The sequence below is a fragment of the Kryptolebias marmoratus genome, linkage group LG24, assembly GCF_001649575.2.
Source record: "Kryptolebias marmoratus isolate JLee-2015 linkage group LG24, ASM164957v2, whole genome shotgun sequence".
In the NCBI taxonomy this organism is placed as follows: Eukaryota; Metazoa; Chordata; class Actinopteri; order Cyprinodontiformes; family Rivulidae; genus Kryptolebias; species Kryptolebias marmoratus.
Genome location: NC_051453.1, coordinates 4728304 through 4743487, shown reverse-complemented (window position 1 = coordinate 4743487; position 15184 = coordinate 4728304). Strand labels below are relative to the sequence as shown.

Sequence of the window (15184 nt, the reverse complement as noted above, 5' to 3'; positions counted from 1 at the left end):
ATGTTTTATGGTTGTCATCTCTTGTTCATTTCATTGTGGAAAACTCATCATGTTTTCAGCACCGTTTATTTAACGGTGCTGATGAGTGGTCAAACAAGGCTCTTTAGTGGCCCATCAGTGACCTTGTGAAGAGCTGTGTATCAACAAGAAATTCATCCAGCTGTCTTATGTTACACTCATACCACATTCACAGCTTTACTTAAAGTTCAAATGTGATAAAACTCTTAAATGTGAAACAAGGCGGTTTGACATCTCATTCATGCTTGCTTCTAACTATAAGGTAGTATCTAACTGAGCTGCAACTGTCGGTCACTAGTGAGTGAAAAAAAAGGTGAATTTATTTGCAACCAGGTGACCAACAAACTGTGTGGCTACATTTTAAATGAACAGTCTTTGAAAATGTCAGCCTATTTTTGTTTGCAAAACTGCATTCTCTGCTTATTTTGTTGTCCAGCAGTGAAGCTAAGAGATTTGATTGACAGAGGTTAACGACAAAGGATAAGATAACTGTATGACCTTGAGGTTTACTTTTTAGATTTCCGTGTTTGCCCTGTTTTTGGAGCTGTCATTTTGTGCCCTGTGCTTTTGACCAAAAAATAAATTTATTTTTCTCTTTTTTGGAAAATGGCATAAAGAAGCCCAACAGGAATGGATGAACAGACAGTTCCCCTAGAGAAAATGTCAGTGCTTAAAATTCTGTTCTACTTGTACCCATTTCAGGATTAAAATGTTCTTTAAACATATTTTTAGAGTAACTCAAAAAGCTCTTACACAATATGAAAAAATAGAATAAAATTCTGAAACAGTGATAGAAAATATGAGAAAATTGATATGTTTCGTTTGCAATAAATTATAGTTTTTGTGTAGCTGGATCATATTTTGGGCGTGCATTAGAAAAGCTTGATTATATTTTCCTCCAGTTTTTATATCCATTATCAGTTTTCTCATATTTAGTGCACAGGAACAAAAAGTCGTGCACCTGGTAATGATCAAACTTGTCAGTCTTAATAAAACTGGTGTTTTTAATTTTTAAATTTTTTTGATTCCCCAACAAGCTGTTTTTCAATACACAAGTGTTTTCATGCCTAGTCATAATAGCCCAGGTCAGACTTTGTGCTTTGTGTGTGCAGCTTGTTTCTGAGCGCTGCCCTCTCCCCTGGTGTTCCACACAGCTTTTGTGTGGGTGTTGGTAAATCCACACCGCCAGCAGGAAGATGGTGGATCTTACACTTCTTCAGTTTAGCAAGCTTAGACAAAGGCAGACAAATTACGCACATCGGCTGCGTTTGCGTTGTTGTGAACTTTCAGCTAATAATTAACTTTTATGAGGTGTTTGTATAAAGTGCAGCTCTGCTTTTAATCTGTGGGGAGAAATTTGACATAACTGGATAAAAACCATCAACAATTAAAAATGCAACTTTAATTTTACAATATTTTTAAATAAGGTAATAAATGGATAAACTCCATTCAGTGGAAGTCCTTTTGCAGTTTTATAAGCTTTGAAGTTTACTTTGTCTTTTAAAAAATCTTTATATGTGAGTGTAAATGTAAAATAAAACTTGGAAATTAGTGTTTAAGTTGTGAGCAAACAAAAACATTTTTTAATGTTTGCATAAACCTAGACAATCCACACATAAATCTGGGACGATGGGCCTTACATTGCCTTTTTCAGACATTTCAATCTCTTTTTCAAGCTATGCTGTTCTTGTTATTATGCTAGCAGATATTCTCTTAGACCTTTTGAGACTTGCAACCTCATTACTGTTTTTAGTATTGACTGTTTATTTGGGTTTAGTTGTGACTAATGACCCACTGGCTCCTGCTCTTTGCTCACCTGTGCTTTCTAATTTTTCATTTTTTAAAATTTTTGTAGCCCCCTTTTTTAATTAAAAGCACAGCTCTAATCTAGGCCACAATGCAGGCTTGTGTTCAGTTATCTGAGAGAGATCGAGTGTGACAGAGGAAACAAGGATGAGAGAGTTTTATGTAACCAGAGATACTACATTAAGGGCTCTCATCTCAAGACCTAAATCCATCCCATGCTCTCCCCATTACCTCCAGCTGACCCATACACTCACCGTGACAACCGGGATCTTCTTTCTTTCCAACACACACTCAGGTTTTAAGGATGGTCTTGCTGATTGGTTTGGGTTTCATCATGGGAGGCCGGAAACGTGCGCCTTCTCCTGACATTACGGAAGCAGATTCTTAAATGTTAGTGAGGCATAATTACTGATAAAATGTTAATGTTATGATCTGTTTTTTAGTAAAATGGAAATACAACAACAAATTATTCGAGCATATAAATAAATCAATCCAGTTAGATTCAGTTCTGTAACAGCGCCACAACTTACACGGATCAGTTTGACGCATCAGCAATCAAAACCAAGAAGCAAAGCACTTCAAAGCAGAAAAGGCTTTAGGCTGCTACTATTTTTGTATTTTATTCAATTAATTATTGATAATTACATTGCTGTTAGTAAGACTTAAGAAGGTTTCTCACTGCGCCTTAAATGTTTCAAATTGAGAATTATAAAAAAATAATAATAAAAAGTAAAAAATGCTTCAGATATTACCAAATATGAGAATATTTAACTGCTTGCTTTATTCCCTAAATTGTTTTTATTGTCTTACTAGAAATACGTCAAAGCATAAAATGTTTGAAATTTGGTACTGATTGTCATACCTCTGATTTTACCTGCCAACAGGAGGTCAAAGGGTTCATAATTCACTGACTAATCTCATTCCACTTTCAAATGTAAATATCCAAAGACAAATTAAAAATGAGCACAACACCAACTAAGAATCAATATTGTTTGTGATTCTTTTTGTGTTCTTACAGCACCACATATCTCAAAGCACTACTTAATAAAGCACTTAGTGTTAGGCTTTCTGGTCTTACATTAATAATTTAAAGCACATATTTCTACTTAATCTCACTTATTCTAAGGATTCCCCAGATGACTTAAAGGAAAGGTACAAAAATATGGACTTAAATTGTAAAATCTGAGTCCTGTCTGATGATAAATAAATCTGCTGTTCTGTCATCTCAAGATACTATGAGTGTTTTTGTTTTTTTTATAAATACTTGTAAAAGAATTTTCTAAGGGGTTTCTTGGCAAGATCTTTAGTGAGCAGGCTCTCTCTGCTTCTGTTGCTCAGAATCACCGGTGACTCACTACCAAAACAAATCAGTCCAATAGCAGACAGGCAAGTGTTCACGTTTCCATCACTTATCACACTGACATTCTTTCTCCTCTCATCCCCCCCTCATTATCTTTATGGCCTTTCCACCTTCAGGGCATTACTCCTCCTTTTTTCTCTTTGCATTATTCAAAATAATCCAATGTGTTTGTACAGTTTATATGATTGTTCTTCCTCTCTACAGACGGAGGTAGTTATGGTTGGAAAAAAGTGGAATGGTTACAGTGTGTTTGTGTCTGAGAGAAACAAACTCTGTGTGCTTCTATAGAAAAAGAATGAGGAGAAAATATTTGTTCGGTGTCAAGCTGGGAAAGAACTCTATTTTGTAGCATGAATGCATACTTTGGAGTTTTCATTTGAATCAGTTGACCTTTGAGCTGTGTGTATGTTTCTCCTCAGTAATCCTCATTAAGCTGTTTGCATTTATCTCCCCTCTAAATTGTCTTTTCCTCTTGGCTCCTCCTCACTAGTTGCCGGTGCCACAAAAGGTCAAAATATAATCAGCAACATTACTGCAAACCCAAGCTAAAAAAAATAAAAAATAAAAATAAATCTGACTACCTGTTACTGTGCCTGCCCGCTTGTCGTCACAACCACCCCTGGCCAATCCTAATGAGCAGGGGCGTGGCTTACGTCTGCTGTGTGCCCGCTCTGGCTTCCTTGCGTATATTCTGAATGAAACAGAGAGGGAAGTATTTGCTTGCAAGCTGTGTTCTGCTCTGCTCACTGCTCTGACTGTGCGAGTGAAGGGAGGTCTGACTTGAGGCTCAGCATAGCGGGAGTCACTCTGTGCCACACCAGGAGTGCCTTTAGGAGAGAGGTGGGGGTTGTTTGCAGAGAGAGGAGGTCAGTCAAGCAGTGGTTGATGGAGGGAGAGCGAGACAGGAGAAGGCAGAGAGCAGTTTTCAGCTATTCTGAATATTTCATAAGGGAGATCCTCCAACGTCAAGCTACCTGGATGGACTGAGGTGTGCGTTTTAGCAGGCACCATCAGTGACAGAACTACAGGGGTGTGCACTTCACAGGCAAGAGGACAAGGGGAGAGAGATGGAAGAGCACAGGAGTTGAGAAGATTTTTTTTCCCTGTTCATGATCCTGCTGGAGAAGCTCATCTAAAAGCCTCAGATGAGCAAAAGATCTGCACGAAGGCATGAGTCAACAAAAAGAGAGGCAGAGGGCACGGCTGCTGGCTGGCTAATCCCTAAACCTGCAAAAAACAAGGTACAGGGGGAACAACGAAGAACGGAAGCAGATCTACACAAACAACAAAACGGTATGCTGGCCTTTTCCTGGGTGAATGTCTGTATGAGGTTGCCTCATCTTTTTCTGCAACATAGTAAAAACTTCTGTTTCTGTGTAAAGCAAAGAGAATAAAAATTTTACATGACTTGCTTGTTGGACAGAAGTCGTGCATATTTATTTTAGACTTTCACAGAGGACTGATTGTTTGTCATAGAGGACTCAACTCAAGCTGGCAGGTATGTCATCCAACGAGCTGAGCGTCGAGATGGACTCATGCATCCGGACATTCAAGGAGCACATGCACTTGGAGCTGGAACCCCCGAAGATGCCTGGCATGGTAGGAGGCAGAAGGGGTGCCACGTCTCCCAAACTGTCCCCGAGAAGCTCTCCTCGCCTCTTTCGTAAGCTGATGGTGAACAAGAGCATCCGACAGAGGCGGCGCTTCACTGTGGCTCATACCTGGTAAGGCCAGTGGGTGCTCAACAATGGGGGTGAAAGGGAGATAAATGGAGTTGAAACAGGCATACATAAAGCATGGAAGAAAACATTTCAGGGTGTAACAGATGTGACTTAAAGGGATGACAACAAACTAGCAAAAGGAAGAAAATTATGACGAGTGGAGGATGGTACAGGGACATAAACGGGTTGGGGAATTAGGAGAGAATGAAGAGAAAGAATGACTTGGAGGAAAAAAGACAGAATAAGGGATTAAGTGAGATCTTGGATTCAGACAGACAGGAATTGATTTGGAAATTGCATAGACAATTTTGGGCAAAACAGAAAATGAAGGAAGGTGGGAACAAATCGGGTAGGTCTGCTGTGTGGTGATTTGTCAGTGGGTTAGGAGGTTACATAATGCAATAAAATAACATTCAGCAGGCTGCACTCCCCTGTAGTATTCATGTAGTGTAACTCTTCCCAGTATCCAAATGAAATCTGTGTGTTTGTGCTGATCAGATCTTGTTTTGGATGAGTGCTGTTATGTGCAGGGAGTGTCAGGTGTGTTACGCAACCTGATGGTTCTTTTTGTCTCCCACACCTAAGCAGCAAACACGTCTTCATTACTCAACACAAATATGATGCAAAGTCAACAAATGTGCAGTGTAGGCTCACTGATGCGGTTTCTTTAGATAAGAATCTCGTACTAAAATTGAAGTTTTGACATCCTCAAGTCAACATGATCCCACATAAATGATTCAACGTTCAGATTTATTTTCTATGAACCCGATATTACAGTTTATATTTCACTATGATCCCCATCCTTAAATCCCCTCTCCCCACCAGATCTACCTCTTCCTTTCTCAGCAGCTAGGCTCCATATTAGATGTGAAAATAGGGCTTGCTATGTTATGCAATGTGTGGATTATAGGGAAATCAAAGAGCTGGCGTAATTTCCCTGCAGTAGCTCAAGGTGACTTTTTGTTTAAATTGAGCAGTTGAAGATAAGATACATTTTTGTGTTTCTTTATGTTTGTGAAGGTAAAAGCCATCATCTTGAAAAGGGAGAATTCTCATACATCCTCAGACATAGATCATAGTCTCTGAAATGGGTTACACATTTAAGTGATAAGCAGGCTTATCGTGGCTTATGTGCAGTGAGCTGGAAAAAAAAATCTCAGTTGTGGGATGTGAGGGACAGGAAATGGGTTTAGATATTAATCTGCTTGTCTATATTGTGCCTACATGCTGAGTTGTCTGATGGAAGAAAGCTCATGTGTGCCCTTTTCTATAATGTTTATGCTGCTATAATTCTTGCCTGTGTGAAAGTATGCATATATTTTCATCCATATGTGGGATCTTGTGGGTGATTTTTGATCACACGTAATGCATTTGTGAATGCAACGGTTGGTTGTTCCATCTCCACCCTCCACAGCAACAGTCAGAATGGGGACTGTCTGTTTACGTCTCCTCTCTTTCATTGTAAAGCCTCTGTCTGTGCAGGCTGGTGGGGGTTGGGTGTGCTCAGGGGAGAAATGCAAGAGAAAAACACAGATAATGGTTTTATTTAGGCATCATTAAAGATGTTCTTTTTCTTGTTTGTTCTTATAAATCCCCAGCATATGAGCTCAAACCAGGGACCTGGCAACACCTAATAAACCCATTACAGCCATTAACCAGCAGTCAAGCCCATTAACGGGCAAGTTCATGACAAATATCCTTGAATGAGACATTGAGGTCTAACTGCTGACTCAGTCTGATGCGCTAAGAGTGACTTACAAAATGCTAAAAATAGAAAAATGAGAATAATAAAAGCAGTAAGAAAGCCATAGGGGAAAAAAAATCTTCAGTCATCTCTGAAAGATGTGGAGTGGCAATTAAGATGGCATGGACAAAAACAAGATGATAATTGATCCAGATGACCAGGACAGGTGTTTTTAAAATGCTTTTCTTGTTTATTTGTTTAATTTACAGACCCATACCATGTAATAATACAGTTTGATTTGTAAAAGTAAGAAGCGAGTTTACAAGGGTAATAACTGCACTCTTTGCTTTGTCCCATGTCATAAAAAATATTGTGTAATGCTATAAAATTTCATCACCCCTTTATACCAAAAGAGAGAGAAAGAGATCAAAAAAATAAAACACACACACACACCAAAAAACCCCCACAAAAAACAGCCCCACCTAGAAATCCCTCAGGGTTTTCTGGCCATGCACTCTGTCTGGCCTGATTGCTTCTCCACCTGTGCCAGAGGGGAGGTGGGGGTGTAATAAAAAAAGAAAGATGCTTCAGTCAAAGGCTTTGTCCTTGACCTTTTAAGAATAAAACAATGTACAAAATGGTTTTATGCAATAATGTTGTTGTGCATCCTCCTGTAAGATTTGGCACTGCATTAATTATCACAGATATAAACAAAAAGAAACAAAGAAACAACTTTTTTTTAAAATACTTGCAACATCAAAGCTGCTCTTCTTAAAGTTTTATGTTGTAGATGTCATTCAGCTTAAGGAAAGTTTGACTTTTATATTCAGGAATGACTTGTGGTGAAGAATGCATCAGCTGAGAATGTGAAGTTTGTGGTCTCTTGAATCTGTAGCCTTTAATTTTACTCAGGCTAATATGACTTCTCTCATAGTATTATTGTCAGATGCATAAAAATCTTTAAACTACCCTGTCCACTAATCAGCAGTTAATGGTTAAGAAACATTTAGGAAATATTTCTATTTGGAGATAATTGAGACTGAAGACTTGCTAGTATATGTTTCACAAGTGGATATACTGATGTTTCCTAACTGATTTGTGTAATTAGACATGTTTGTTTGACAAAAACACGACAATGAAAAAGGTCAAGCATTGAAGGAATGTATATCATCCACCACGGTCAAACGTTAAAAATAATGTGTACAATTTCATGCGATATCACGAGATGTCACACAGAGAATGTGTTGTGAATGACTCTCAAATCAGTTTTTAGTTGAGTTATAGACATTTTGTCCTTTATGATGTCAGCTGGCTGTGGCAGCCATCTTGAATCACCTGGATGTCAAAGGTTAATAGGCTGTAGATACAGATCCAGGGATAACTTAGAGAGTTATAGTACAATTCATCCAGTGGTTTATGAGATATTTTGGTAACAGACTTCCACACACACAGGAAAACACTTTGCCTTTTGGCAGCAGGTGATTATAAAATGTTAATGTTGTGTTCATTAATTCTATAGTTTAGTGCCGCTGATGTAGTCCCAGTATATGTGATGCGTGTGAAGTATGTGATGTTTTGCTAAACCCCTCTGAATCAAAGTATTGCCACAATCACAAAACAGCCACATACAAATCACAGCCAGAAATTCAACTGAGTGTTTTTTTTATGCAGATTTTCTGTTTTTCTTGTGAGGTTAAAAAAAAAGCTTCTTGTTGAGATTTTAGTGGGTGTGAGCAATCAACAAACATTGAGTGAATTGTTGGAGCAATTTGCTTACATTTAAATATATATATAATATTGTATTTTATAATACAGTGGCTCCATTGTCCCTTTTTCATTGACTTTAAATGTCTGGATCTCTTTAGGTGTGCAGTAATATGGTAATATAAATGTGAATATCTTTCTAATCCGATCTGATTCAAAACATGACACTGCACGCCTCAGTGGTTGAATATATTAAATGATCATTCTGGTGTTGTAGCATTTTCTGGTCGTGCTCTGACATGTCATGACCTTCTGACCTACAGGCACGCAGACAATGACTCTGCTGTTGGAACCATTCAACCCTTTCTCATTCCCTTTCTGTTTCTGCCTCTGTCTTTTATGGTTTCTTTGTCCATTTGAGTCTCTCTTGAATTTCACTCTTTCCCTCTGGTCTTTTTTCGTGTGACTTCTGCTCTGTCTGTTGTCTGCTCCTCTCTATTTTCCTGTCGCCTATCCATGCCTCTTTGTGTCATTTGTTGGTGCCTTTCTCCTTTCCCCTCCCTGTCTTTCTGTCTTTCTCCTGTTTGCACTCCACAGCACCAGATGATGTAAATGTTTGATGGCCGGCCGAGGGGTACAACTGCCTTGTTTTCAACTCACACAAAAAGCACATTAAGAAGAAACATGGAGGTGGGGAAGTAAGAAACTGTGATGGGAATAGGAGGACAGGAGATGACTTCAAAAGGGGAACAAATATAGAAGAGAGCTTCCTTTCCTCAGCAACACTTTTGATGTATAAATTTTACAAGTAGATGTTTGCATTCTGAATATAGCTAAAAAACATGGCCTTACACACACTTGAACTTTAAACCTAAATACCTGTAATTTTTTTTTGTTGCACATAAAACAGACTTTTATCTATAGAAGGGGGGTGTTTATCCTGAGCTTGGTCTCCTCCTGTGTGATGTACATCAGATGCTTTAAGTGGGGTGAAGAGATACTAGCAAGAGCTAAAGGGACTGAAGAAGCAGAGATAAGAAAATGTCACATTCTGTGTGTGTATGTATATATATCCACACAGGGTTATTTACCTTAGCCTGAATGTCAGCCTAAATATCCATCTGGCTGCACTATTCAATCCAGCACTCTGTCTGCTATTGATTTGTTTCTTTCTCTTCTTGCCTCTGTGACTCACCCAAAATCATCTTTACATGAGCGTCAGGGAAGGCTTGACGTGATTATTGTTAATGCTGTTGCCAGTGTGTTTACGCCAACTGCTCATTTGAGTAAGAGACGGGGACACAGATGGAGAGACAAGAGACATTTCAATACAAAGGAAAATCAAAGTAAAACTTGATTATATTAAAATATATAATGAAATCCTTCAAGACACGTAGTTTAGTGATTGTAAAAAATGAGAACTAACACATGTTTTTTGTTCTTTTGTACAACATTTTGATTTATGTATCTTGTAGTTCTGTGAGAATCTTGGCCATTGTGTCACAATTTGCCTGTAGGAACTATTTATGTATTCATGACCAGATTTTAGGTGTAGTATTAAGTATAAACTCTCTGTGTTGGCAGCATCGGTTAAGTAACATGATGGGGCTCTGGTTGAACCGAATCACAAAGGGAAGGGTTGTGCCTGTCTGTTGTAGTGTTTATTTTAGCCTGTAGTCCCAGAAATACTCAATACTGTATACACTACTTTGACCTTTTCACAAAGTAATCTCAGCTCTTTTGGTTACCAGGGTGATGACTTGAACCCCAAACATCTGACTTCTGTTAAGTCAGATATTTAACTTGCATTGGAAATATTTTAGTCAACTCTAAACGGCACTCACAACCTGCCAGAGATGAGCCAAGGCTCATTTAATGAGACAATAGGTCACAGCTACAAGGTACAATATCTCTCTGACCACCAAGTTTAGCCTCTAACTGACGAACAGCTGAAGCTTCTTGACCCGAGACATATCAACGTCAAGGGTGAGAAGAAAGTAAAGTCTGCTCGCTACTAACTGCTGCTAGCAGCTTCTGCTAACTTGCTAATGACGAGAGATCATCAGACCTGACCTCACGGCACCTCAGCTGCACAGTCGAGCTCCATCCCCTCTTCCAGCAGGCCCCAGTTCATAAATGTGATTGTTGTACCCACCCTAACCTCGGGCCGTCCAAGTATTCATGCATAGTCTTTGAAAAACCAGTAAGATCGAACCAGAAGGGCATTTTTTGTGACGGCTGTCAGCTATGGGTACATTGTGAATGTATCAACATGGACACTGACACGTACAACTGTCTGTCAGCATCAGCGTGGATGAGCCACAGATGTGCTGAAGTTGTCTGGTAAAACATCTGGTTTTATTTTGTAAAAGGAATGATCTTTTTCCTCATAATCCTAATGCTGCTTTTTCACTTAAAAAAAATCAAATAAAGCAAATTAATAAATTATATTTTTTTAAACTGACCAAGTTCTTAAAAAGTCACAGCCTTTTACTGAGCAATTTTTGATCATATGAAATGTCTTTATTAAACAAAAACAATATTGGTATTAGTTTTATGCTTTCTACTGACATCTGAATTTGTTCTAACTACTTAAAGTTACAACGGATTTGTCCAGCCTCGTAAAAGTGAAGCAGCCACACCAGATCTTTTTGAGTCACTGATGAAGTTGGTGATGTTGGCAGTAATTCAAAGGTCTGGAAACAGTCTTCCTCCTGTTCCTTCTCCTCCTCCTCCTTATTTGCTCACTCTGTATGACTCGGTCCAGCACCCTCCATCTCACTCTCTTGTCTCTGTACCAAAGCAGCCAAGCAGAAAGTTAACTATTCCGGACGGGTGAAGGAGTTTGAACGTTCAGGCCTGTGTATGTGTGAACATTTCTGTGTATGAAAACATGTCTGTATGCTGGGTTTCAAAGGATGAACATTTGTAGCACACCATGGGTGATGAATCTCTAGAGTGGAGATGACACATGATTTATTAAGCTTTCAGATCTCATTTTTATTTCCAGTTTGTGCAAAAATTATACAGTTTTTAAGAATCTTGTAGTCAGTATTTACAAGAAATTCTAAATGTTGGGACAGCTTGTTAGCAACTTGTATCTGAAATGAGCTCATAATGTCTAAGTTTGCATGCAACACTCGGTTTTCTTTTCAATAAAGCAAAGAAGTTACAGTTCTGTGTGCTTACTTTACCAGTCTGTCATTTCATTTATTTTAATTTACTTGGTCTACAAAAACAGCAATTTTAGCAACATTTATTAGTTGATTACTGAGATTGGTAATGTTGAGTACTAGATACTTACCGTGTGACAAAGAATAGTGACTTTTTGATACTTTTAGTATCAAAATTAAAGGGTACCTACCTAACAATATAGGCCTGTTTGATATACAATGGATGATCCAGAATATCAATAATATGATAAATTAATTCTGCACTTGCTTGACAATCCTCAGAAAAATAAATCACATTTTTCAAAACTGAAATAGAAAATGCACAAAAAAATAATATCGCAAGAGTAACTTTTTTCACAGCTTTCTTTGAGTCTGTTTCAGTAAAAGTCAACATTTTCATTTTCCAGATCATCATTTCACTCATTCATGTGTTCACAAAGAACTCTAAATTAGCAGCAGCAAATTAGCCTTTTTGTCACCTTAGCGTGCGACCCTTGTTTTCTCTTTTCCTTCTCTTCCTCCTCAGCTGAAATCATCAGATGTGATTTTTAAATTATTTATAACTGATCTCAAATTACTTTTTCAGACTGGAAAATGTTACTATACAGGTGCTAATATTTTTTATCTTTTTTTAAATTTCTCTTTCTCTGGAAGCACTAATAATAAGATGTAAGATCCTCCCCTAACCCCCCCAAAAAAGAAAAACCAAGCACAAATACTTTGCAAGGTTGAGATGAAATGCTCACAAGGAAGCAAAACATAAGTGGCATTTTACATCTGACTTGGAGGACAGAATTATGTATGTACTGTGGGTGGTACACACAGTACATCTAGTCATACATTACTTATTCTGGCAACTACAGCTATGAGTTTAGTCATTAACTCTTTAGTCTCTAAGTGATAAGCATGCATGTTCATGTTTTCAAACTTGGTCAGAAAGCTTTATGCTCAGAACGTACAGCTGTGACCTCACCCTGTGATGGTGTGTAGGACTTTGTGCGTGTGAGAGTGTGAAGCACCAGCTGAAGGCACTTTTCAGCCCACTGGGATGAGCTCAAGCGTTCATTAATAACAGAGGCGCTAAAGCTCCATTTGTATAAGCTGAAGTAAGCAGAACAACAGTGCATTTCCTTTTTGCTTCGTCACCTTTCTGACTGCTCAAAGAAAGAAGCAGCTATTATTCACTACTTGATTGCTGCCTACCCCGCTGACTGAAGGAAATGATGGCAGCATCTTTTTTTTTCAGCAGGCATCAGTGTTCAGCGAAGCAGAAAGGAGGCAGAGCTGCATTGTGTTGTATCTTATCAAAGGAATACAGGCCAGTGGCATCTGAAAATGAAGTGTTGTTGCAAAAATAATCAAAAGTTATTTTAGCTGAAAGGAAGAATTGTCAAGACTTAAACTTGAAGACCCATGTAACTTTTCATTCTGACCTAAAATGCCCTGCAAATCCTTCACCTGCCTGACACTTTTAACCCCTGTGGAACAGAGTGTAACAATGTGGCATCAGAAACACAAATACACTGAAAATGATAAAGTTTACTGGTTTATCTCAAACACTACAAATCTAATTTAATATATCAACTTAGAAATATGAACAAAAAGACTGCTAATTTAATTGGAAAAATAGTTAATTTTGATTAAAATCCCTTGTTTGTGTGAACCTTTATTTTCAAACCAATAGAGAACTCCTTTAGGTAGTTGTCTAAACTTGCAAATCTATTTCAGCCTAAATAAAATGGTAAGTCTGAGTTAAATTAAACTGTTTTGCAGATCCAAACGATCCTATTCTGTTTTATGAAGGACCACAGGAATGTGGGTACACATTTTAACAGCAGCCAGAGCTTATTTGCTTTGTCCAGCTTTGCCTTTAATTTCTACTTGTAGATGTGTGAGTGTGTGTATTTCTCCTATACACACCAACTTGTCAGGAAGTACTGCTACATTTGGAAAGCAAAGCCTGCTCCTCATATGTTCACAGGGCTGAAGTGTGAACTGAGTTTAGGTTAGGGTTACACATGTATTAGTAATAGTTAGGTTTAAGGCTACAGAAATAAATGGAAGATAAATGGATGTTCCTGCAGAGTCCTAATAAGAATATAAAAACAAACTTGTGTGTGTGTGCATCCCTTGTCTCTTCACTTCATTGTCACCACTGACCTACAAGGAAGCCACCACCCACACACACACTCTCTGATATGCAGTGTGAGAGGAACTCTGTGTGTGCTCTTGCATTACTCATATCGAGAAGTGTTTTACGCAGCATCATTGTGAGGTCCATCTTACCTCCTTGTAAAAAAACAAAAAAACAAGGCCACAATAACAGCAACTCTTTAGTTCTAATACAGAAGTATTAGATTAGGTTAGGATGGGATTAAACAATTTAGGGATCTGTCAAAGTTGACTGTCTTCTGAAGTGACATTACGTGGGTGGATGCGTGTGTAGATGTGCACTCATGAATAAAAATGGCCTTGTATAAAGGCTGGATGGTTAAATGTTAGTTTGTGCTCAGGGATAAAACATAAATGCATAGTTTCTGTGGTCATTTCAAATAATTTTCAGACAGCGTTAATGTGCTGTTCTCAAATGTGTGTCCTGTCCACTTTTCATACGTTAAGGACCTAATAATCCCCTTTATGGTTAGGTTTTTGTCTTTTGATTGTGTAAGTAATAAAATGAAAGAATAAATAATGCAATCTCCTAAACTTCTCATGAAAAGCAAATCACTGACCTTATTGAGCATGTGGTTAAAAGGTTAGTTTCCCATCATATACATTATAAGAGGTCAAGGCCTGAGGTATAAAATGTTTTATAATCTATCCTAATTGTTATTTATATAGTCGTAAAAGAGGGTACTTGTCCAATCAAGCATAAAGATTTGAATGAATTTAAAAACATGTCTGTCTGATTGTTTCATGTTGCTCAGACAAACTTTCAAAATGTTATATAAGTAATGAGCTTTCTGCATGAGTGCAACGTGATATTAAAACATCAAGTATTATGTATAAAAAATCCACAGATATTAGTTGCAGCAGTCTGTTTTTTTTAACTAGTGACACGTTTTGAAGCCTATTTACTTGTGTGAGTCATTGCCAGTTAATGACACAGTGATTGTCAGTAAAGTCCCGCAAATTATATCGTTTAAAAACTGTCACAACCTCCTGCTTTTTTCCTTTTAGCTCCAAACCTGCAAAGTCTTCTTTACATTTAAGAGAAAACAATTCCTAAAATATGTAATAAAGATATTCCTAACCAGGCTGGTAGTTTGCAATTACCAACAAATGCCATAATATTTACAGTGTTTGATATAATATTGTTTATGTTCCTGAAGAAATAAACTTAAATAAATTCAAAGTATAATCTATGTAAAAAGACAAACAATTCAGTTTTCAGCCATGGAAGTTTTACCTGCAGTGGATTGAATCAATATCATATTCATGAGTTTTAATTTTTCTGTTTGCTCCAGATCATGTCTGTCTGATGGATGAGATTGATAAGTTTTATGTATTCATGTCAGACTGTTCTTTAATTAGCATACAAAAAAAGAATGTCACAATTTAAGCACTAAATTAAAATGTTTGACAGCAAATTGCTTTCACTGTCCTCAGTTTTACTGCTGAAGGACATTGCTCCTAAAATGTGTCGCTGTACAAACCCTGCGGACAAATATTCACTTTGAGATCAGACAATATGAAGCCAAGCTCATCTTTGCTTTCT

At 37.8% G+C, this 15184-nt stretch overlaps 1 protein-coding gene across 2 annotated transcripts in view; it reads left to right on the top strand.

The window, feature by feature from the left end:
• pde4ba (phosphodiesterase 4B, cAMP-specific a) overlaps nt 1-15184 on the top strand; it is a 123886-nt gene that overhangs the window by 14808 nt on the left and 93894 nt on the right. Inside the window, exons 1-2 of one of the 2 annotated variants that reach the window (XM_017420529.3) lie at nt 4237-4477; nt 4661-4908. The exons of the other annotated variant lie outside the window; for it this stretch is intronic. Coding sequence (XP_017276018.1) covers nt 4685-4908 — 224 coding nt within the window. The 5' untranslated portion in view covers nt 4237-4477; nt 4661-4684. Of the gene's footprint in view, nt 1-4236; nt 4478-4660; nt 4909-15184 lie in introns of those variants that run through there. 2 annotated transcript variants of the gene reach the window in all.